Source organism: Phalacrocorax aristotelis, chromosome 2 (genome assembly GCF_949628215.1).
Source record: "Phalacrocorax aristotelis chromosome 2, bGulAri2.1, whole genome shotgun sequence".
Taxonomy (NCBI): domain Eukaryota; kingdom Metazoa; phylum Chordata; class Aves; order Suliformes; family Phalacrocoracidae; genus Phalacrocorax; species Phalacrocorax aristotelis.
Genome location: NC_134277.1, coordinates 30371738 through 30395144, shown reverse-complemented (window position 1 = coordinate 30395144; position 23407 = coordinate 30371738). Strand labels below are relative to the sequence as shown.

Here is a 23407-nt window from a genome sequence, read left to right as displayed (position 1 = left end):
ACCACTTCAAATAAAGTCTTTCAACCTACCTAATGTTTCAAGGAATTTACCAACTATACCCTTTTTCTTACTGTATCTTTTTGCATAAGTTCCCATTATATTCTATACAGATATCTGAAAAGTACATGGCCCCCAGATAAAAAATTGCACTTTTCTTCATAGCTTAATCAAAAGACTAAAACTGTATTCAAAACAGCAGGGGGGAGAAAACCTGCTGAACTCCAGCTTAGATTAAGGATCCGTTCTATATGCTTTCCACTGATCCTGAAAAGAATACATAAAGGCATGTCCAATGATGAAAAGAATGCAATCAATACGGCTCAATTTGTCTGCTATAATCTCACACTTCAGAATATGCCTTAGCTAATTAGAAGTAAAAGCTAAGTTTGTGATCTGAGATATAACTGAAGCATTAAATTCACAACAAAGATAAGTTATAGCTTTGAAATAAACTCTTTTTACCACCTAACCTGACCGATTCTGCCTTTAACACCTACTGAGAATTGTAGTCTTACATCTTTTGGACTGATGGCTTTTAGTGAGCCTTTTCAAGTTGGTTAAAAAGCAGAATAAAAAAATCAAGAACCTCCTGTGCAAACGCAGAGGCTAATAATAAAAAAAAATGCTCCCATGTAACATAACTACTTTGTAGATTTGACCAAAGACCTCAGAATGCCCTTGAAATAATGGAAAATCCAAAATCACAGACTACATTAAATAATTAAAGAAAATTAAGTTCAGAAAAATATTAGTGATGGTGAAAGCCTTTCTGAGACTTTCCGCTTTTAAAGGAAATCACTATTAATTTATTTCCTGGGATAAATCCAGGTTTTGGCATGTTAAGATATAAAAACAGAGCTCCCATTTCATATTCCAGCACACAATCTCTGCACACAATCATCAAAACCAAAAAGATGACTTAACTAAATGTTTTACGGAAGTTTAAAAAAAAAAAACTAAAAAAATATTAAGAGACACAAAAAAAACCAGAAACCAAGTCTTCGCCATTAAAATAGTTTTAGAAGGAATTCTTAAACTATTCTGGTTTGGTACTTTAATGTTCAGACAAGGTGATTCCTGGAGATGCTGTACACTATCTTGTGCCAGATAAAAACTGCTTCTGAATAACTACTTCTAACACATTTCAGAAGAGTTCAGAAACATGCAGAACGCTAACACAACACAGCAGCACACTAATTTTATTGCAGTTTGGATACCATGTTATCAGTTCTCCATTGTACCACTTAGCTTTTGTTCTGCTCCACTGGCACAAAAAGAATTTTAATTCATGGAAATGTAGCTGCAGTAAGTATGGTTATGCATATGCTTCTGCCATTGCAGATTTGAGTCATAAGAAAGAAGTAAATCCAATTGATTTCCCATACTGCAGTAAACTGATGTACAAGTTTTAAGTATTTACAAGTATTTTCCTAAAGATATGGATAGAGAGTTGCATATTTGGGTCCTAAGATAAACAGACCAAGTCTTTCATTTCCTGAAGGCAGCCTACAGTTTCCTACTATTATTATATAGCAGCATTAATAATCACAAATGAACTCAAAAGCTAAGAAAATTGAGGATAAAATCTATTTGTACACAGTGGCTAATAATGAGAAAATCTTTACACTTTTTTTTTTTTTTACCTCAAAATATCACTGCTGGATAACTTAACTCAGTTCAGACTGCATTACGGTAATGGCTAATACATGTAGAATTTGCAGGTCTATTCATGTTTATGTCCTGCTTGAAGTACAGAGATAGCACAAGAATCAACTGCATTCTTACCAGTAACTGTTCTTGGTCTTCCTTGGCATCCTCGTAAGAGGTGGATCCAGGCAACCGAGATGATAATGGAGTTTACAAGTATCACACAGTAGCAGTAGGTGTTGATCATGGTTCTTCTTGCAAATTCCACAACTTTTAATGTAGGTAGCAGAAAAGTATTAGAATTACATTTGAAATCATAAAGAATAAACGATACATCCCAGCACATTCCCCAGTTTCAATACAAATATGTGGCAACTTCAATTTGAATTCATCACTTAAGTGCATAATTACTTTCTAAGGAGCTTCTACCTTTATACAGTAAAGCATAGAAGGTGCCTAATATAGTTAATAAAATGGCTTTCAATCTAATTTTTTGAGGACTTCTAACAAGTAATCAATCACTTGATACTTCAAAAAAATGTACCAGTGGCAAATGGAAAAAAATACTACCTGTGCCATCCAAACACTTAAACAGAAAATTATGCTGTTCTTATCAGTCTTAACAATCATATGCTTATTTTAATAATGCAAGAACCTTGAAATGGGTCTGTGCTGCTATTACGTTAGGCAATGTATCAACTCATAAGAAATTACATTTCCTTTTTATTATTATTATTTTACTGGAAATTGAAATTTTAGTTATTTCGAAAAGCTCAGGTGTTCATTGATGCCATTATAAACTGGGAGGAACTAAATGACTAGATTTGAATGAAACAATTAGTAAAGCATGACTCTATTATTTGTTTGTGTTTATGTCTAAACTGCCAAATCCTCAGCCCACAGCCATGTTCTCAATTTCCACCTCTCACAGCACTAGAATTAACTTTTGTTGATGTGACCCATGTTCTTCATTCAGCCTGCTAGCTGCCCACTTGCTGCGGCTGCAGGCCCGGCTGCTGCTCTCCAGATAAGTGACAGACTGCCACTTCTCAGCTGGTGGCAAAAAAAAGAAGATCCAAGATGATACATATACTTTGCAGAGTCATGCTCTGAGATCCTAGTGTATGTTCCACTGTTTGGCTTAGTTAAAACCCAGTCAGTATCTTCACAACTTACAGAAGAGGGGAAAAGGTGGAACAATGGTAGAGTAAGCAAACACATTCTATTTTCTTGTGAATTAATAGAAGTACAGAAATTTAAAACAGAACATAGCCCAAAGCATTTGACAACCCATGAGCAAAAAGTAAACATTCTTATATGGCAAGTGTTTTATGCACCCAGCCACTGTGACTAAACAGCAGCAGCACTGTTTGCAAAATCATCCACACAAGACGATTGCGTTCAAAAGACAAGATGAACAGTCAAAAATTTTCACATCACAGGGACAAAGGACCCTTCTACTTCAGCTGTAAAATGTTACTTTTGTCCTTAAAGCACTGCTGTCAAATTAGCAAAATAGCCCCAGACCTTACTGATATATGGCTAAGGTGAAGAATTGACTACTATTCAACGTAGCCTTCAGAAGTAAGTAAAATGTATGGACGACTCTGAAGTATCGTGTTAATCAAAAGCAAAGCAAATAGTCTTCTCTAGCACTTTTGTGAAACTATAACTTACTAGATATTGTATCTATTTTGTCAAGACTTCATTACTTGCCTATAAAGTACAGCCGGAAGTGTAGATGTCTTTTGCGTTCCTCCTTCCTTTTTACTTGGCTTCCTTTCCTTAGGAGCACGTAAAATTGCTGGTATGTTCAATTTCTGTTGGATTTGAACAAATGCAGTATACATGAGTCTTGAGACTTTCAGAGAATACCACTCCAATCTCAGTGCGTGAAGAACAAGACTCACATTATGAGTGGCAAATGGCTTAGCTAGCTATTTTGCAGCCAAGAGCAACTACAGATGTTTGTATTACAAAATCATACTGGGATAAAGTAACATTATACACATTTTTTCAATTCAATAAATAAAGACCACATTGAAATACTAGCTTTTAAAATTTTTCTTCAAGCTTCAAATAGAGGGATGGACTAGGATGCATTTGTCTAGGCAGCTGAAACAAGCAAAGGCAAATCCACAAAACTGATAGAACAATACTGAGGCAGTTTATTTTCTCCAACATCCCTGTTATGCTGGTGCTCAATAGGTTAATTAGAAAAATTATCTTATTGGACCAAGCCCTCCACAAAGCAGACGAGATTCTCTTCGGGTTTCTACTAATCCGCAGTACGCTAGCTTCTCAGACAGCAACCATCTATCAAAGTCATTTCTCAGCAGCCCCGTGGGTCTGCATCTGTTCAACCAACTGGAAAAAAAATGTCATACAAGCTGTGCAAATGAATTCTACTTAACTTTTCTTATTCTTTTTGTAATTTATTAACATTTGCACCAGGAAATACACTTGTGAATACTTACTCAAAGCCATCTTAAAAAGGAGGCAAAAAAAAAAAAAAATCTTGATTCAAGAGAATCCCTCTTCACAAGCAGAAAAGATAGGTGGACAAATAGAACTAGAAAAGGCTAGCATACCTTAAGACCTACTACTGCATAAAGAAAGGGTAAGCTTCATTTTCTGAATGAAGCAACACAAATTCAGCAGTACCAAAGGGCATGACAAAATTGTGACCTAATTGTATGTCAGCATTTTCACAATGAACAGTTTCTTCAATTTTCCTTAAAATCATTATTGGAAATCATTTCAATCTCTCTCTGACATCTAACATGTCCATAACCCTTCAACATTACCCTTTGACATAAAACATATATTAAAACAGGGCAAGAATCTATGTTCTCATTGATATATCCAGAGAAAAGAGCGCAGTAAAGATAACTGCTGGCAACAGAAAGTAATCCAAATCTTCTCTTCTCCTAGATATTTATATTCATTTGACCAAAATATTCCAGTTAAGAACCATCACATACATACTGCAGTTTCAAAGATTTATATCATATAAAAGCCATAAAGAGTTACCATATCATTTGAAGCCTACAGTAACTAAAGACCATGGGGAGACAAAAATGGTAGGATTAACTAATGCTTCAGTTAAGGTTCATCACAAATGACAAGTCAATCAGTTATACCAAATGGAAGAATTTTGCAAACAAGATTGCTATTACAACAACAAAATTAAGCTACAGGTTCCCACAGTAGGTGGTTCGCAGAAGTCTATGTATTTCAATCAGGAAACATTATCCCCAGAGTAATGCCTGGGTCTGGTCAAATCAATTTATTCAGCCATAGAAGTGACAGAAACAAAAAGGCCTATTCTTGGAAAACCAAGTCTGCCTATGAACTATAAAGAGGGGGGGTGGGGGAGGAACAACCAACCTGTCCAATGATTCTACCCAGCAGAGCCCAAATGCCTTGCCCTTCATTTCGTAGTTTTCCATTCATATTTTGTAGCTCTTCCAAGGACTCACACAGCTGAAAAGATAAAGAAAAAAATCAATAGGAATGAAAATCCATTAAGAATTACTTAATAAAATTCATTTGACCTCTTACCTATCTAGGGTGCATTACTTTACTGTGCGATTAAAAAGCAATGGAACTCATGTCAATATAGCAGAGACCAGTGCAATCATTCAGCAATTTAATGGAACTTAGATGAAAACCTGAGCAGCCACCTGTTTTATAAAGAAGATCTGAAGCATTTCAGCATGGAAATAAGGTTTCATGAAGTCAGTTAGAAAGCAAAACTAAAATACAGCAACATCTTGTATGTGTTTTCCATACTACTTAAGCAGTAAGATTGTAACAAGTAACCACATAAATGAATTAAAGCTCTGTATCGCATTGCCAAAGAACATTCACTCACTCTCATAGAAAGATATAGAATTTATTAAAGGATGTAAGCAGGAAGAAAGGGTTTTTTTTCTTCTGGAAGTAACAGTTACCACACATCATATACAACCAACAATTTGGTTAAAGGCCCCACGCACAATCTCCTTCCTCTTTGTTATCTTTGGGCAGGTTACAAGGACCTGCTGCTTCCTTTCCATATGTTCTCATTTAAAACACACACCCAACAGTTTAAGAATTAATAGGTGACATTATTTTTGTCATTGCCAACCATCACTTGATAGGTTGTTGAATTCAGCAACAATAGCAGTATGCCATCTATCGCAAAAGATGATGTATTTCTGTGTTCCATTTCAAAATTTTTGAAGATTAAAACAACGAAATAATTATTTAATAAAAATACAATTAAAACACAAAAAGCTTTTTCAACAATGACGATGAGTTAATGAAAAATTACATTAGCAACATTTGGGGGGAACAATGCCATCGTTTATGGGCCCCAAATTTTTTATATGCAAACAAAATACTCAGAGGACACTATGGACATGTGAATACTGATTATTTCAGCCTGAAAAATTAGCTAAGTCATTAAATCTAGGATGAACAAGTGCCGTAGGAGTTGACATAAATAAATAAATAACACTCCAACAATCCTAGACTCCCAATTATCAAATAGGGTTCCAAGCAAAGAACCAAACAGTTTCAAAAAGAGCCTAGAACTACACACAATCAAAACAAAACAGAACAAAAAACCGCAGAGAGAGAGAGAGGAGCCAAACTCTGTTGTCTCAAAGTCTCATGCGAAATGCAAAGAATGAAAAAAAGAAGGACCTTAAGGCCCAGATCGCTCATGAGACAGAACTGTCTGTCCATGTGCAACTTGTTACTGGAGCTCTCAGTGGAGTCAGTTAAAGAACTGATGCCCAGCCAACATATGACATTTTAGAAATTTATTCTGCTTGCATGGGGGAATGGACCACAGGATATTTTTTTTAAAGAAGAAATACATTTTTTTGTATGACTTCTAAAGAAACAATGGTATGTATCTTTATTTCTAAGTCATTTTGTTTGGAAAGCAAAATGCTATCAAAGTTATCAGCTGCAACACTAAAACAGTACAATGGTTTACTATCCCTTTTTCTTCACCTTATTGTACTCCACATGAAGCTTTTCTTGCTCGTTTTCTAATTTATCCTTGATATTCTTCTGTTCAGCCATATTCTCCTGGATTTGAATCATGCGCATATTTCTCTCTATTTAAAAGAAAATTGCATTATTTCTTATCCTTGGCTATATTTTCAAGGTTTAGGCACTTCAAAAAAAACCATAACACAAAAACACGAAACTACAGCCTACAGGTTCATTAGACAGAATGTACAGTCATAACATTTACTTTCTGCTGCAAAACTAATATAGTTATTTAAATATCGAGCTTTGGTCAACCATCTAGGGAACAGTCCCAAAGACAAAATCACACTATTCCACACAGGGAGGAAAACAGAAGAAAAATACAAAAGTTACACAAAAGCTATCTAACCTTCTACTCCCTTCTTAGCAAAGACACTGCCTCCTGTTCATATTTAATGATTTTCTTCATTTCTGAAATGTATTTTTTTTTAAAAAAAATCACTAACTCTCTGTGCAAATACAGATACCAAGCAATAAGACATATGACCTAAAATGAAGTCATAATTCATATTTATCTATTAATAAGAAAGTAAAATAAAAAAGCCAATGGATCAGCACAGTACAGGTACAGCAAAGTGACAATTTTTCATTCAGACAAATGTTCAGTTTTCACTCTTACCAAGATAATAATTCACAAAATCAGCAGTGAGAGCTGGCTGCTTATGTTTTCTTCTTCCATCAACACTGGAACTAGTATCTGAAGTATCCACTGGAAAAATGTCTGTACTAATTCCCATCAGTTCGGCTTTACGCATAAGCTTACGTATGGCTGAAGCACTGCTAGTAAGCGGTCGCGGTAGCTTCTCCCTGGGAACCCAGGCCTGAGGCCTGGTGGTGCGGGCCAGCTCCGCCTTGGCACGATACTGCTGTAGCCTGGCATTGATTCGAGCCTGCAATAAAGAATTCCATAAATTAAAAATGTAAGAGAATAATTCAAAATTGGTTTTGAGTTATATCCTTTTGGAACACATCTGCAATTTATTTGTATTTTAAAAGTTGCACAACCTCATCGATGCTATTTTCATTACAGAACTCTATGACTCAAGAAACAGCCACTGACAGACATTCGATTTTACTTCAGAACGTGCACACAAATAGCATTATCCTTTCACTAGGTTTTGGAGGTTTTCACAGGTTTCTTGATTAAATTTCCCCACCAATGAAAGTAACACAAATGACTGCTGGCTTTCAGACAACCCCTTCTAACAATGATAATTTGATGGGACTGCGAAAACTCACTACTGGGAAAAGTCTTGGCTGTTCTATCAAACATACATTTAGATACGCTTTAAATTGGTATCTGTCTAACAATAAAAGTTGATGAATAGCATTTTTGCTATATTTGACATCCTTTCATAGGAACTCCTTTCTCAATGCCATGCCTCCTTATAAACGTTAAACTAGCTGATTATAACATGCCAAAACCACAACCTAAACAGAAGTGAAGCAGGCAAGAAAAAGCTCACAATATATATTGTTGATGACATCTATATATTTGTGACCATCTGGGATATCAACCCCAGAAGATCAAGTTGTTACTGACAGTTGGAAAACACTGTCTTGTGGGAACTCTATGCAGTGGCAATTCTAACAGAAAATGACATCAACATACAAACCTTCAGAGGCAAAAATCCAGCTGACTATCAGTTAGAAGTTGTTTACTTGCCTGCAGAAAGGAGAAACTAAACTAATCCAACTGCCCCACCATATGGTATGAGATAGTCCTGAGACAAAAGCAAAAAAGTGTGCGTTTATATACACGCTATGATTAAGGAACATCTCTGATTACAAACAGGATCGCTGAAGGTTACCTTACTAGATCTTGAACATTAATGACCAAGAAACATGGCAAATGTGGCTTGCAGGCCAGCGCTGACCCCAAGGTCTCTTTTTTTGAGCAAACAGCAGCAAGCAGCAGATCTACCTAAAGCCACCGCCTCACTTTATTCTGCACTGGAAGGACCAAGGACGGTTTATAGCTTCCTCAGCTAAGACGCTGCTTTACTGATTCTGAAATCAGTTCTGAAACTTCTGGGGTCATTTAAGATATACAACTGTATACCCAGAGCTTTATTCCAGAAATAGATGACAGATTAAAACAACTAATGACTAAATGGAATCCTGAACTCAAGTTACTTGGATTTAAGCAATTTTTAAGTATGTGCATTGCTCAAGGGATGTACAGTTCCTTTATTGATATGAAAAAAGTATTTTTATGTAGAATATCTTCCAGCAATCCATACAAGTCCTAGCCAGCTATATATACTACATTCCTCAGAAGGATTTACTTTCTTGGGCCACAGGACTTGCCAGACCATTGGCTCAGTTATTCCTGCCTGGGCTACAAAGCACCAAATATCCATTCTTCCCCTTTCAAAAGTGTGCCTCAAAAATCCACTTTCACAATGCCAGATAAATTATTTGCACAACTGCATCCTTATGTTAGCTCAGTGCTTACTTAAGCCTACACACTCCCCCAGAAGTGAGCTTTTGTATATACATACATATATACACACTATATATTTTTACTTCTTAATCTTTTTTTTCCAGACTAAGCTGTCTCAAGATTCTTATTTCTCAGACAAATACCGAATTTAACAGAGACGGTTGAATTTACTGGTGGGATTTTAACTACTTCATGCAGACAGCATATGGTAAGGTAAGGGATAAATTTATATGCACTTTGCATCAACTCCCCTGTCAGACATTTCTAGTGCGTACTAACAACCCCTTACAGTTGTGCATTTCAGAAAGGCACAGAAACCACTCAAAGAACTACTTCATAAAATCCTAATAAATACAACTGGACATGGAAATGCATTTTTCAGGCATCCAATCTGTTTCCATCCATGTAAACTCAGACACACACACACACAATACTAATGCAAACTCATACAACACCAGAAGCATCAATAGTGAAATTGAGTGGTTTTACAAAATATGTTACCAAATTCATATCAAGATGCCTATAACACCATGTCAAGTAACTCCTCCTGCAGTTTTCAGCATTCATTCTTTCAGTTTCTAAATATTTAATTCAAATAATTTAGATTTTAAAATTTGCAGGGTCTTGGTTTGGGGGAAAGAGGAGGAAGAGAGGGAAAAACTGGGAACTTACCAGCATTATCAGCACTGTATAACAAATGCCTGAAAACAGAGCTAATAAGTCCTGTTGGACCCAAACTGATTTTGCACAAGCAGCACTTACCATTATGTTGGGTAGTGTTCATATTACTGTGATTCCTCCACTATATAGTGCATTTCACATAATTGAGAACTGAGTGTGTTCAACAAGAATTATGAAACCAGTTTTAAATCAAGCTACAAAGCTCATTACATACACCATACAAATATTTTATTCAAAATTCTTCTATGATAGAGTTTACTCATATTCATTCTCAAATGCACAGGTCATTTTAAATTAATATTATCTTCTCCTATGCAAAGATCTTTGAAGAACTAGAAACTATGGGTTTTTATTTAAAAAGTTTGATGATATGAAGAGATACTTTCTGATCATTACACTACAGTTCTCCCTTCAGGGGAAAGGTAAAAAAAAAAAAAGCAGTTTTTCCTCTTCCATAACTGCCTTCCATTATTTACAGCATCTGCTACTTTCTGCAACAAATTAGGCAGCATCCATTCAGATGAGCTGCTTTTCTATGTAGGTATGATTTTTCCACAAAATGCTGTTCAGCCTAAGCAGTGAAAGCGAAGCACGGTACAAATTCCTCAGAACCAGAAAAAAAAATAATAAAGCACACATTAACACAGAATCATAGAATGACAGATTCCCTCAGAAGGGCTGAAACCTTTGTATCAACAGGACATTTATCAGTTGAGTTTATGCAGTAACTAATAGTTTTACATGGATTCGCCACTAGACAGGGATAGAGACTTTGCCTACGATTTTCAGACAACTGCCACTGAGCAGCACAGACTTAGTTTCTGCCCCTATATAATTTTTTTTCCTAGGAAATCTTTAGTATGAAAAAACCTAGCACACAGAATTCTACTTAAGCCTATAAAAAGTGAAAAAAGGAACTAACAAGAAAAAACTTCAGGCAAGCTAAACTCTTCTGCCAAGTTCAAGATATTACTAAGGGAGAAAGTAGATTTTTACTGAACTTGGCTGTAGAACTATACCACACTTCTGGTCTGGCTGTCTTTTTTTTGTTAAGAATCTTGAAGAAAATGTTAACCAAAATCTATGAATTACAATGAAAATGTAATTACCAACTTTTTGCCACAAAACCAAAACAAAATAAGATTTTTCAATCCAGACAAGCACAGCTATCACTATTTAATAACTAGTTTATTGAGAATTGTTCTTAGAGACCAAAACCTACAAGTAATTCACTGCTTTGTTAAATGACCATGCACTATCAATATATTTCACATTTCATTTCTTTGTATAATAACAGTTTCCCATCCTCTTCATTTCTTTCTTGTTTAACACGGATGATTAATACAGATGCATTTGTGTCATGAATACAATACCTGAGCTTCTGGCGAGAGCTGTTTTTCCCTTTCCTGCAAGGACATTTTACAGTAAGATTGTAATGCCAAGTAGTTCTTCCGCTTCCATTTTCTGTCTAACCTGTCCGCATGCTGTTTACAATAAGCAAAAAAAGGGTCAGCTATATCCTGTTTCAGAGAAAACACAGGGGAAGGAACGAAAATAAAGTAAGACATACAAGGCCAAAAGGCTCTGAACAGCACAAACATTCTGGCAATCAGTTCACATTCAAATACACATTTTTTAAAACATCTAATATGTATGTTTCTAAACCAATTTTGTCATGTTGATCTAATTTACCATATAAAGTGTTTTTCCATTGTTTTCATTGCATGACCAAAAACATTTTTAAACGCATTAACTACTTAACTCCCTACTGCACCCTCTCTATATTTTCATTCACAGAAGAAACAGCAGAAAAAATTCCTAAGTACAAATCCATTTAATATATAACATGTATTGTTAATTTCCTGTTGCTTCACTGTGTCATCTTTTGCATTATATCCTACAAGGGATTAACAATTCTGAATAATACAAAAGGCAATGTATTTGGTTTTCTCAAATGATTTTCTAAATGTTTTGGTGGCTATACCCCCATGTGATTGATCATATCTCAGATGATTCTTTTTTTCTATTTTTCATTCTTCGCTCCATCAGATCTGCACTTATCATGGCTGTAAGATCATAGCAACTTCTAGCACTTGTAAACCTTGCAAGCAAACTACAGATTTCTGAGCCATGAGGAGATACAGTTTGAGAATTATATTTCACTGACAGTATATTTTCAAAAGCATAGAAACATCATCATCAACCTATAGACAAGAAGAACTTAAACCAGTCTTCCTTCATAACGTAATAAAAATATTAATAAAAAATTTGCCTATCAAATTTTCCTTTATTCCACCCATAAACACGGACCAATAAAATCTATGCACGCTCTCCTTACAAACATATTTTATTTTGATTTAGGTTTTTGGAGTGTGTGACAACTTACTTCCAAAACTTAGCAGCACCCTAAAATTAGATTCTGTGAGGCCTTGACTAAAAATACTTTGGTTACAGAAAACACTTAAGAAAATCTTAAGGTGGAAAGGCAAGTAAATGCATATGCCTAGACAGAATTCACACAGAGTGTTTGAAGAATCAATATTACACATGATTTATTAGGGACAACAACAATGAGGTAATTGCACTATCTTCCTATTTATCAATCTCACAGAAGAAAGTATTTTGTGATTTCTTTAAGAACCACTTAGTGGCCCACTGTTTTCAGAAACAGAAGTGTCTATGTCAATAGTGTAAGTAACACTTGTGTGTTACCTGTGGTACTTCCTAAAGCAACAAGAAGTTAAATTGTGCAGCTATGAACGGCAGGCTTAATCCAACTGATACATATCAGGATGAAATTTGGCAACCTTAAAGTACTTATACTGTAAAAAGGAATGCAGAAGTAGGAGCTTCAAATCTAAACTGCTTTAATCATATTACAGGAAGAAAACTGGTTAGAACCGATATTAAAATGTTATCAGTAGATTATAAATGTTTATTTTTCATTCTGATTCCTAAGATTGATGTTACCACAAGGCACATCATATGCTTGCATTGCAATTTGAAGAAAATATTGGAAAACATGCATAAAGAAATGCAGTTAATTTCTCAAGACAGTCCTATTTGGTATGAAACAGAGATTACGATACTACATAAACAGCTATATAAGTATGTCAGCCTAGGTCAAGGTCAAGAATTAAGGTTAGAATTCACATCTGTATTGACTGATAGTCTATTAAGCCAACCTTCTCTATCCCTTTTTCCAGGCCATTTCAAAAGGTGCTCTGAGTTGGGCAATTTGATGAACAAAGAGCCCTCCCTGGACAGTACCTCTACTTGGCCTATGACAAAAACTTTGCTGAGTGTTAGTGAGCCAAAAAGGCACAATTTCAGGTCATCTTCACAAGCTTTCAAAACAACTCTTTTGTTCTATCCTTTCCATAGCTACCTCTTCTGCTGCTGCTTCTGAGAGGAGGCCTTCCTTCTGAGCGCAGGTCACATGGAAATAAGCTCTGCACATCCCAGCATCACAACTAATGCATACACCAGTTCTGGCAAAACGAGGATCTTCACAAAAACTGCATTCCTTTATAAAGAAGAATGGAAAATGCCACAGTAAATATTTCAGGTGTGTTTTGCCTAATATTTGGTAATTTTCATCTTACATATAAAAGTATGGCATCATAAAATAACATTACTTCTCAAATGTTCAATAGTTTAACAAGTTCATAGGACAAACAAAAAAAGAGCAGTGCTCTGGATGACTGAAAACTATAGTTAACTACATAGATGTCCCTTGATAAGCAACAACTGAGATCAAATGTGTGACAGTGCAAGAAATATTCAAGAATCGTAAATATTAGTAAAAAATGTTGTGATTCACCTCCACACTGCACTAGGGCTTCAGCTACATGCACTCTAGGCACAGCCGTTTGCACCACAGCAAACTGACACCCCTTAACGTGACCTGGAAAAAAACCCAAACTTATTTTTCAGTCAGATCAATTCCTCAGTCTGTTTCACCACAAATTCATACCAAACAGCTGTGCCAGCAAACTAGAGTGATGAGCATATATGCAGGAACAAGCAAATGGGCTGCTTAAGCAGTGCTGCTATCCAGGGCATAAAGATGATCTAAAATTATACAGGTGTGCATTTCTTAATCTCTCACGACACACTGAATACAGAGGAAAGCTGTGCATCACCTACAGAAAATAATTCAGAAAGTTAAACAACAGAAAGGACTGGCAAAGAAAACTCCGTGATTGAAGAATCTCAAAACCTGCTTACGCTACACAAAAAGGGCACCCTTTAGCTGTGCAACAGCAACACGTAACAGGTAAGAAATTAAGTGAAAAAGAATATTATATTAAGCTGGTTTTGCAGGGGGAAATTTAGCTAAGCTGTAACTTCCACACTTGATACAGCAAACAGCATTTGTTTACAGCTCTGTGAGAGTACTGAGTCCTCATCTGTGCAGTTCATTTTCATCTTACAGTAATAAGCCCAAATTCTTAGCCCTGCTCTTATACATCACTCATGCTAGAAAAAAAAAAATGGATGACTCATTTCAACAACAGTTTATAGGGTTCTGGAAACTTACTCTGACTTTTTTTTTTTCCACAAACATTTCTAAATAATGCTAAGTGCCTTGGCAGGCCCATTCTGAACATGCTCCTGACACAGGAATGCTGTACACACGCAATCCAAAGTGCTTTAATTTATTTTCTATATTATATGTATTTTTAAAAATGTATTATATATTTTCATTTAGTATTCAACTTGATAAATTAACATTCCAGAAAATGAAACCGACTATGCACAAATGAAGCATTAGAGCAGCAGTACAACCACCTTCCTTCACATTAGCCTGATAAATATGGCTCCTCCACACTGTCCCCATCAGCTGCAGAAACAGCATTTAGCAAATTATTGAGTGTTGTCCTCTGCCCATTGCAATGGTTTTCTGTATGGTTTGTGCATGATCACTTCTGATGTGGACTGAAACATTTACATGTAAATGTAAATTGGAACAGGCTGCCCAGAGAGGTGGTGGAGTCACCATCCCTGGAGGTGTTCAAAAACATGTAGCTGTGGCACTTCAGGGCGTGGTTTAGGAGGCATGGTGGTGTTGGGTTGACAATTGGACTTGGTCCTAGAGGTCTTTTCTAACCCTAATGGTTCTATAACCCTGTGTAAAACCATTTTAATTTTAATTTTAGAGCCGTTTTTCTGGGGCCTCAAGTTGAGGGTCCCATGTTGTTGTGGCTATTTTCTTTAAATACTGCTTTGCAGCAACCTTTTTGCATACATTCTAACTTATAATTCATATAGACTCTAAAGTAATTCTTACTGAATGTACTTCTGTCACTTTCTTAGTCAACCTAACCTTCCATTTTGCATCCCAAAAATCCTCTTCACATTCCATCCACATTTTGGCAATCTGCCACTAACTGACTTTAAAAGAAAGTAATTAGCACCTGTGTAAAAAATAAGGGAAATTACGGGGAAAAGAAAGACAGAAATTATGGATAACAGTTGTAAGGAGGGTAGAAAGAAAGAGGGAGGGAGGGAAGAGCAATGGTATAACAACCATGAACAAACTTCATCTTATTTTTAGTCCTGAACCTCACTGCTATTGCTGTGAACAAGAAAAATAAAGTTGGGATGATGTATGTTATTCTATTCTATGTAAAAATGTAAAATAAAGCTGCTTGTTGGCAGTACATCTCTCTTAAACTTACCTTGGCACCATACTTCGAATAATTCATTTCTGTAAGCGTTACTGGCCGCAGTTTATCAATATCTCCAAAAGCCACTCCTGGAACATAGAGGGCACAAACAATATGGACCCACCTAAAACAGCAGATAAAATCAGGTTACTGTTATCAACATTTTATTCCTATATTATACTCACCATTTGCTGATTTCAAAGTGCTTTGTAAACGGTACAGATGCCAGAAGAAATGTATCTGAAGTATATGAGAAACAGGGAGAGAATGCATGTTTGGAGGTCAGCAGCTGAAACACTGAACGACAAGTAAGGCTTTTCAAAGCCACTGGGATTGCTCTGCTTGGCTGGCTCAAGAGCTGGGCTACCATCATCTTTCTGTTCTGATGGCTCTTATGTGGGACTCCACACTGCTTTTTGTGCAACGTGAAACATATATGAGTTTGGTATTATAAAGCTAAGGCAGAGATACCTTCATGATGGGGCAGGCGGTGGGAAAAGGAGGAACAAAATTATGCATGTAGTCACAGCAACACTGAGCTTTAGGCGTATAGCTATGAAGTACCTCCAACATGGCATCAGTCAGACCTTGCAGTTACAGTTACACCTGTTAGTATCACCAAAACTAACTAGTTTTAAGCAACACGGAGAGGAGCTGCATTCAGTTATAACCATACCTGAGCTGTATTACAGAAACACCTGTCTGAAACTCAGACGAACAGACTGTACTTAGCTGTACTGGCCATAAACAAACTGGAGGGTAATAGGTCTTAATCTTCAGCCGTATGGAGCATAAAATAAGACAGCATGAATCTGGACCTCAGTGCCTACTAATTAAATACAACACAATGGTAACGAGCACCTCAAGTCTGCCTTTGACAGACATCTTCATAATCTCCTGAAACTCTCAGTTGCCAAAAGACGGCCTTGCAGCAGAAGACAATTTTCTTCTTACATAATGAACACTTCTAAAAGATCCAACTCTCATTGTCACAAATCATCAGTTAGTGACAAACTCAAAATCTGTTCTACACAGCATGCACAAGTCAACTGAGACAAGCTACTCCAAAAACCAAAATGTTCCTCCTGTGTGAGGGAATTTAGATGATGGTCCACGTAGGGCCATGACAGAAAAATTACAAGCTGAACACAGCTGTGAGAACGTGACCTTGAAGAAGGGAACTGGGAGGATTGTTACTGAACAATATGTTGTTGCAATCCGGGAACCGCTGTTAGCCGGCAGAGCATGTACTTGGCAGACCTTGTTGCATGCGCCGGCCATGCGTGCAGCAACGCCTAGTCAGTACTTTTGCACCGAATCTGCCAAGGGTATAAAAAGGGGCGGCTCAAAGCAGAGAGAGGACACAGACCACACTCTACGACGCCCTGAAGGTACCGTGCCTACCTCCTTTCTCCGAAAAGACCCCACTAATGGTCACCCTCCTGCTCAGCAGTGTCTCGGGCGTAGTCGGTGAATTTTGTCAATAGGAATCCTGTGAACCTGCTACACCTCCCCAGAAAAATCTTTCTGTTTTATCAAAATTCCAGAAATTGTTTGCTACCCCTACGTGGGAAGAAACTGTCATAGACAGAAGGTCAGGACTGCTGCTTTCTGTTATCTTAAAACATTCAAGAAAACAGCCTTAGAGTTGCAGAGGTATGTGGCTACCACTTTCAGCCTACAAGCTCCCAGATGACATGGAATGTGACTAGAGACTTTGGAGATAATTGAGCTGAAATATCCTGTGTTCGACCCTTATGAAGTACGTTAATTCAGGACTTTATGATCTTCCCAGTCATTAATGTTTAACAGTAAATAGATGACTAGTGAAGACTAAAACTTCTGTTCTAACAGAATCATAGAATCTACTCCCTGTATTCAAGACGACTCATGATGCTGCCAGAAACACTTCTTCCCTTGGCTCCTTCATTACCCACATACTGCTGTTTTCTAACCAGGGGTTCAGCACAGACCTGTTGCCACCTACTTAAATCTGCAACAATGCTGCTGTACTCTTTTATTCCAATCTTCTACCACTGTTTAGCCTCTCTCTTCTCCTTCCTCTTTGTTTCATGTGTCAATCAAAAAATTCAGTTGGACCAGAGCAATAAGATCCTAGGTTTAGCTGCACTTAAACAGCATTTTTATTAACCTGTTATAAACTGGCTGCCTACAGATCAGAGAAATACTCAAGCTGATGGTTATACTAATCAGGAGCTACATGTAAACCTGATTTCCCATGTTTCCCAAATCAGCATGTTTCTCATCAGTGGTCCTTAGACCTACAATGCTGGAATTTATCATATTCAGAATTACATATAATTAACATGAAACTTAATGACTCATATATCCAAACAGAAATTCCAAAAAAGCAAGATATGAAAGGTTCAGTAGCAAGCTCAAAAATACATATAAAGTCTTTACAAAAGAAAACAATGATCTTACAATGTACAAAATTGGTGGACAGACTATTTAGCATTTTTCCCCAAAATAGTCCATGGTAATAACCAGATAACAGAAAACTCCCAGTAACAGTAAGAAACTACTTAGAAGGTATTAACTGACTTTACTCTGTAAGAAATTTCTCAGTAAATCTAACATAAGCCCCAAGACTGAGTGATCCATGGTGTCAGATCTGACAAGACTCTTTTTATCTGTGTATCTGAAAACAAGTTTTTACCCTACTGTTAAATCACTCAGGTTTGAGATGCAAATTGGTAAATTGCCTTTAAAACATGAAAATTTAAAATGATGCTAAGAATATATATCCTAAATACACATTTACATCCAACAACTGCATTGCTTTGTCTTTACTGATTTTACTAGGGTTCTCCACATCCACAAAATGGTTTGGTCACAGCACTGTAACTACTGGAAGACTCAAAGAAGATTGAGTTTAAAGATGAGTTACAACCTTGCCTTTAAATAACATGGTACAAATATGACAGCATGCTAGCTGCCAGAGAACAAGCTGAGATACTCAAGTGTTATGCCAAACTTCTTGCTGCTCAGACAGGGAGTAAAGCTCATTGCTGTTTTTACCACAGCATAAACACTCCAGCATGCCAGCACAACCTCCTAACTTAATACAATGTTATATGCAAAAATATAGGATTCTTCTCATTGCTATATGAAAAGTCCATCTTCTGTCTGCCTTCCCACCAAAGCAATGGAGGCACAAGATATTCCTGCAGGGGGCAATGGAGCACCTGGTACCATCTCTGCCCTTCCGTGCTGTATCCAACTGGCTATAGTTTGGCCTAAATCACTACCATACCTTTATGAAATATTCTTCTACAAAAAAGCATATGTGTGCACATACCTGTGTAATTTGGTATATACTATGCATTTACTAAAATAAATACCTCTATTAAATGAGCATACTCTACTTATTTTCAAAAGGAATCAAAATACTTTTTTTAAAAGCAAAATACCACATATAGAATGAGACCTGTAGCTTTGAGATAAAGGGACTGCTTCTTTGTAAATAAAAACCATCTGAATTCTGTAGGGCTTATTTTCTACACCCTTCCATTGATTTAAGATGTGTTTCATAGAACAAATATGTATAAACAGAAGTTACACATCTCCACAATTACTATTCTTCACAAAAATCCAAGGTTCTGGTTGGAGATTTTTGATAGTAGGTTTTAATTCAGCCTCCTAAATGTACTCTCCAAAGTTCAATATAAAGATACACATCTTCTACAAGCAGCTGCTTCTCAATTTAATTTGCACAGTTTTTTCATGCTCCACTGATGTATTAAATGCTGCTGTACTCTGTAGGAGTTTATCTATGATAAACCCAACAGCTGGCTGCTTGCTTCATACTGACCTTCTCAAAATGTTTTAGTACATGTCACCCAAGTATTACAGTATCACAGATTTAGAGCTGCCATTTCAGTGTGATTGGCACACAACTGCCTCATTTCTTTAAGCACCTATATGTGAACTCAGACCTGAATCTTTATTAAAAAACATACACAAGTCAGTCAAGTTCACAGCTGAAGCAATTTCAGCTGCTTTTAATACCAGTTCTGAATATTTTCCTGCTCATTTGTTTAGCTGCACATGTTTTAGAAGCTTGTAATTAAGACAAATTGGGTAATCAAAGAAGAATAATCTTCCTTGTTACTTTACCATCCATTTAGCTTGGAGCGATGATGACAGATGTTGATTAGGGAAGGAAAACTCCATACCGAAACAAGGACAGAATTCGTATTCTTGGATAATAGCATTTTGAGAAATAAAATTTCATAAATTCACATTTATGCTTGTGAAACTGAGAGGTTAATGTGCAAAGGCTTCTGTTCAGAAATTAAGCACCTCATTATTCTAATGATTCACCTTTCACATAGGAACAGAGAAATTATTCCAACTTGATTATGAAGAGAAATTGAAGAGGTTTGGTCTCGCCGTTGCATAATTTCCAGCACAGATGCATTTGAAGAATTTCTTTTAAAAAGGTGGTAAGAGGATGGAGAGCAATGGTGAGTTATTCTGTTATTCAGTAGTCTGTCTCTACTAGTATTTCAAGAAAAGAACTGAATTTGGTTGCAGTTTACTGAGTACAATGAAAACATAATGGACATTGCCTGCCCCAAGACCCTACCCTTAGAATTCAAATTTCTAAATAAATGACAGAAAGAAAAAGAGCACAGGAACTTTCACATGGTAGTTACTATTTGGTTTTTATAGTACATAAGCTCTATTCATCTGGGAGAATAAACTTATACTTATTTACAATAGCCACATCGCATTATCTAGTGAGTACAAACACAATAGTAACAATAATAAATTGATGTGTTAATGCCCACAATCACCAAAGCAGGCATTAGCTTCTGCACAACCAGTGTCACAGAGAAAACAGTTCCACATTAAACAAAAGCATACTACCATTTTACAAGAAGGAATTTAAGCAATTTTTAAAATGTTGACTGTGGTTTCTGTTATGGTTATATGGGAAATTACATATATAGCAGTTAAACTGCCTGACAGAACACAGGAATAAAAAGGTTGAAATAAAATTTGCCACATTATATTGATTCTCACATTTCCGACCAGTCGGACAATTTACTTTAGTCTTTCAAGACATTTTTGCCATATAGCAGTATCATTTTTATAATAGGAAACAGAACTGAGACATACAATTTGTTTAATTGTGTAACGGCTTTGTAAGGAAGAGGCACAGACACTGTTGAACCTAAGACAGACCAGAAACTGACCATGTGAACCCCAGAAGCATTTAAAAAGAAGCACAACCACTTCTATGGGGTCAAAATTATTCACTACAAATCCTGACTCACTTGTGTAACTTTTTTTTTTTTTAAGTAGCACAGTATTTTCTTCTACTTTCATTGTTTCCCCTTTAAAAGAACCATGTAGAAGACATGAAGGAAAAAAAGATTTATTTTACGTGCTCTATGTATATCTTTAAAATGCATCTCAGCTACAAATTGAGAAGCTGAGCTCAATGAATATTTAGTGGAGAAAGGTAGATGCCTCCAAAGGTTATTGCTAGCATCTGCATCCAATGGTCAAAGTTCAGTGTTATGAATACCCTCGTTATCTCTTTATTCCCAACACAAATTGGTTTTGCTATCAGGAAAAAAATACAAACCAAGGGAGAAATGCAAGGGCATGTACAATTCAATCCACAAAACCTGAATCAACTTACGACATTTTAATCCTGTATTTACTTTTCTGAAGACAGACAACACAGTATGTCAAAAAAGTGTTCCAAAACATCATCCTGAGCTCTGCTGAGCTTTTAATGATGGCAGGACCAGATTGTTACAATATTAGCAACAGTAAAGTCTGTGTAAGACCAGAAAGCAACAAAAACCAAAAAAACCCACAAACCCTAAAACGAAGCAAAGAACCAGCAAACACCAAAGAACTGGCAAAAAAAAAAAAAAATAGGGGGGGAGGGAATATGGATATGCTTATGGCACACATTATAAAAACTTTTTACTTCATTTTAACTCACTTCCTAGCGTTTGCAAGTCTAACCAGGGAACTCTTCAGAATAAGTAGGAAAAACCATGAAGACCACTATAAACCAGTGGGTCGAGCAAGAACATGGTTACATTTTACGATTTGCTAGTACAAAAAAATATTGTTCTACAACATACAGCTAAGTGTAAATAATGTGTCTATGAATTAATATTAAAAAACACAAAAGGTTTTACAGTAACACCTCCTGATATTTCTGAATTTAGAGTACTTAAAGTATTTGTACTAATACTGAATATTTAACTGGATTCCTTCCAGTTCATCTATCATCATCAGTAAGATATGTCTGCAGACTTCTATATCCCTACATCTTAAACAGGTATGTTCAGACAGGATTAGGAAAGCTTCTCTTCTGAACAGCCTGAACAACTACTTATTGCCTTCCCATGTTAACATGATCAATGAAAAGCCTGTGACAGGCCCATCATCTGAAAGCTTTGTATACTACCTGCCATTTACATAACTGGAAAAGGTATGGGAGAACTGCTTAACTGTTATGGTTTTAAAAAACAAACAAACAAAAAAGAAAAAACACACCCCCAATAAATAATAACACTAGCTCAGACATCACTGGTAATCCTGCTCTCTCCTTTATTATAGCAAAGTAGTTACCACTAATATCTAGATCTTAATTTATTTTCCAAATGTGACAGGAATGGAAGACATCACATGAGAATTAATCTGCTTACTCTCAAAGTAGATCTGAAGTCCTCCCTAAAACACCATTCTCTGGCCAGAAATTAAGTGAAGCATACTCTCAAAAATGAAGAGTATAATTAATTTTCATCATTCAAAATAATTATAATATACTAGGTCTGACTACCTTTAGCACAACTTCAAGACAATTTTTTTACTTTTTTCCATTGCCTGACATCAGCAACACCCAGTCCTTAGCTCTCCTGAAAAGCACAGAGCTGTCCTCCCACTTCCATCATAGCTAAACTTGAGCAGTTTGTACAAGGTTGCAGTGACATTACCTTGCACAAAGCAGAATACTACAGAAAGGATGAAGTGTACTTTTCCTTCCTTGAAATGGAGCACATGCTTTGATTTCCCCAATGGCCACATACTTCTCCCAGTCCAGCATGACACCAAGTCTGGAAGGTATCGTCACCCTTTGCGGCAGACTTCTTCATTCTTTTTGTGCACAGGGGGGCAGTTGTGGCTCGGGGACTGGCAGCGCCGTGTCGGCGGGTGGTGAGCGGCTGCATCATGTGCTGTTGGTTTCGGTTGTTCATTCCCCCTTCCCTCCCCCAGGTTTCGCCTCTCTCTCATTATTTTCCTTTGCATTATTATTGTTGTTGTTATTATTGTTTGATCTGAATTATTAAACTGCTATCATCTCAACCCACGAGCTTTCTCACTTTCCCCTTCTGATTCTCTCCTCCACACTGCCGGTGGGGGAGCTAGCGAGCAGCTGTGTGGGGCTGAGTTGCAGGCTGGGGCTAAACCACAACAAATTGGCATGAAGAATATTAGCAGCACACAAAAAATTAGGTGACTGACTATCCAAAGAGCACCCAACTCAAAAGTGAGGCAAGAGAGAGAGGACACATCAACAGCAAAGTTTAATTTATGACACTGACTCCTATAGGAATAGACTAAGGCAAAATGCAATCTGTTAAATAAAAGATGATATCAAAGTCAAAACATCACTCTTCAGTCTTACCTTCCCGCATCAGTCTCCTTGAAGATTCCATCCTGGTTAGGACACAATTCACAACTAGGTGTGACACCACATTTGCATGCATCACAAAACCAAGGTTCCGTGGAATTTTCTGAAGCTGAGCTCATGATAGAGTCACTCTCTCCATCAACACCATAACAACCTACACACACGAAAAATGGAAGACCAATATAAGACAACTAAAAGTATACAGGGGTCAGTTATGATTTC

The 23407-nt window shown here is 36.7% G+C and overlaps 1 protein-coding gene across 1 annotated transcript in view; it reads right to left on the bottom strand.

Moving 5' to 3' along the window:
* PHF14 (PHD finger protein 14) overlaps nt 1-23407 on the bottom strand; it is a 170808-nt gene that overhangs the window by 120402 nt on the left and 26999 nt on the right. The window contains 9 exon segments of the mRNA XM_075082923.1: nt 1786-1917; nt 3364-3467; nt 5038-5133; nt 6655-6761; nt 7316-7586; nt 11197-11343; nt 13212-13349; nt 15508-15619; nt 23180-23339. Coding sequence (XP_074939024.1) covers nt 1786-1917; nt 3364-3467; nt 5038-5133; nt 6655-6761; nt 7316-7586; nt 11197-11343; nt 13212-13349; nt 15508-15619; nt 23180-23339 — 1267 coding nt within the window.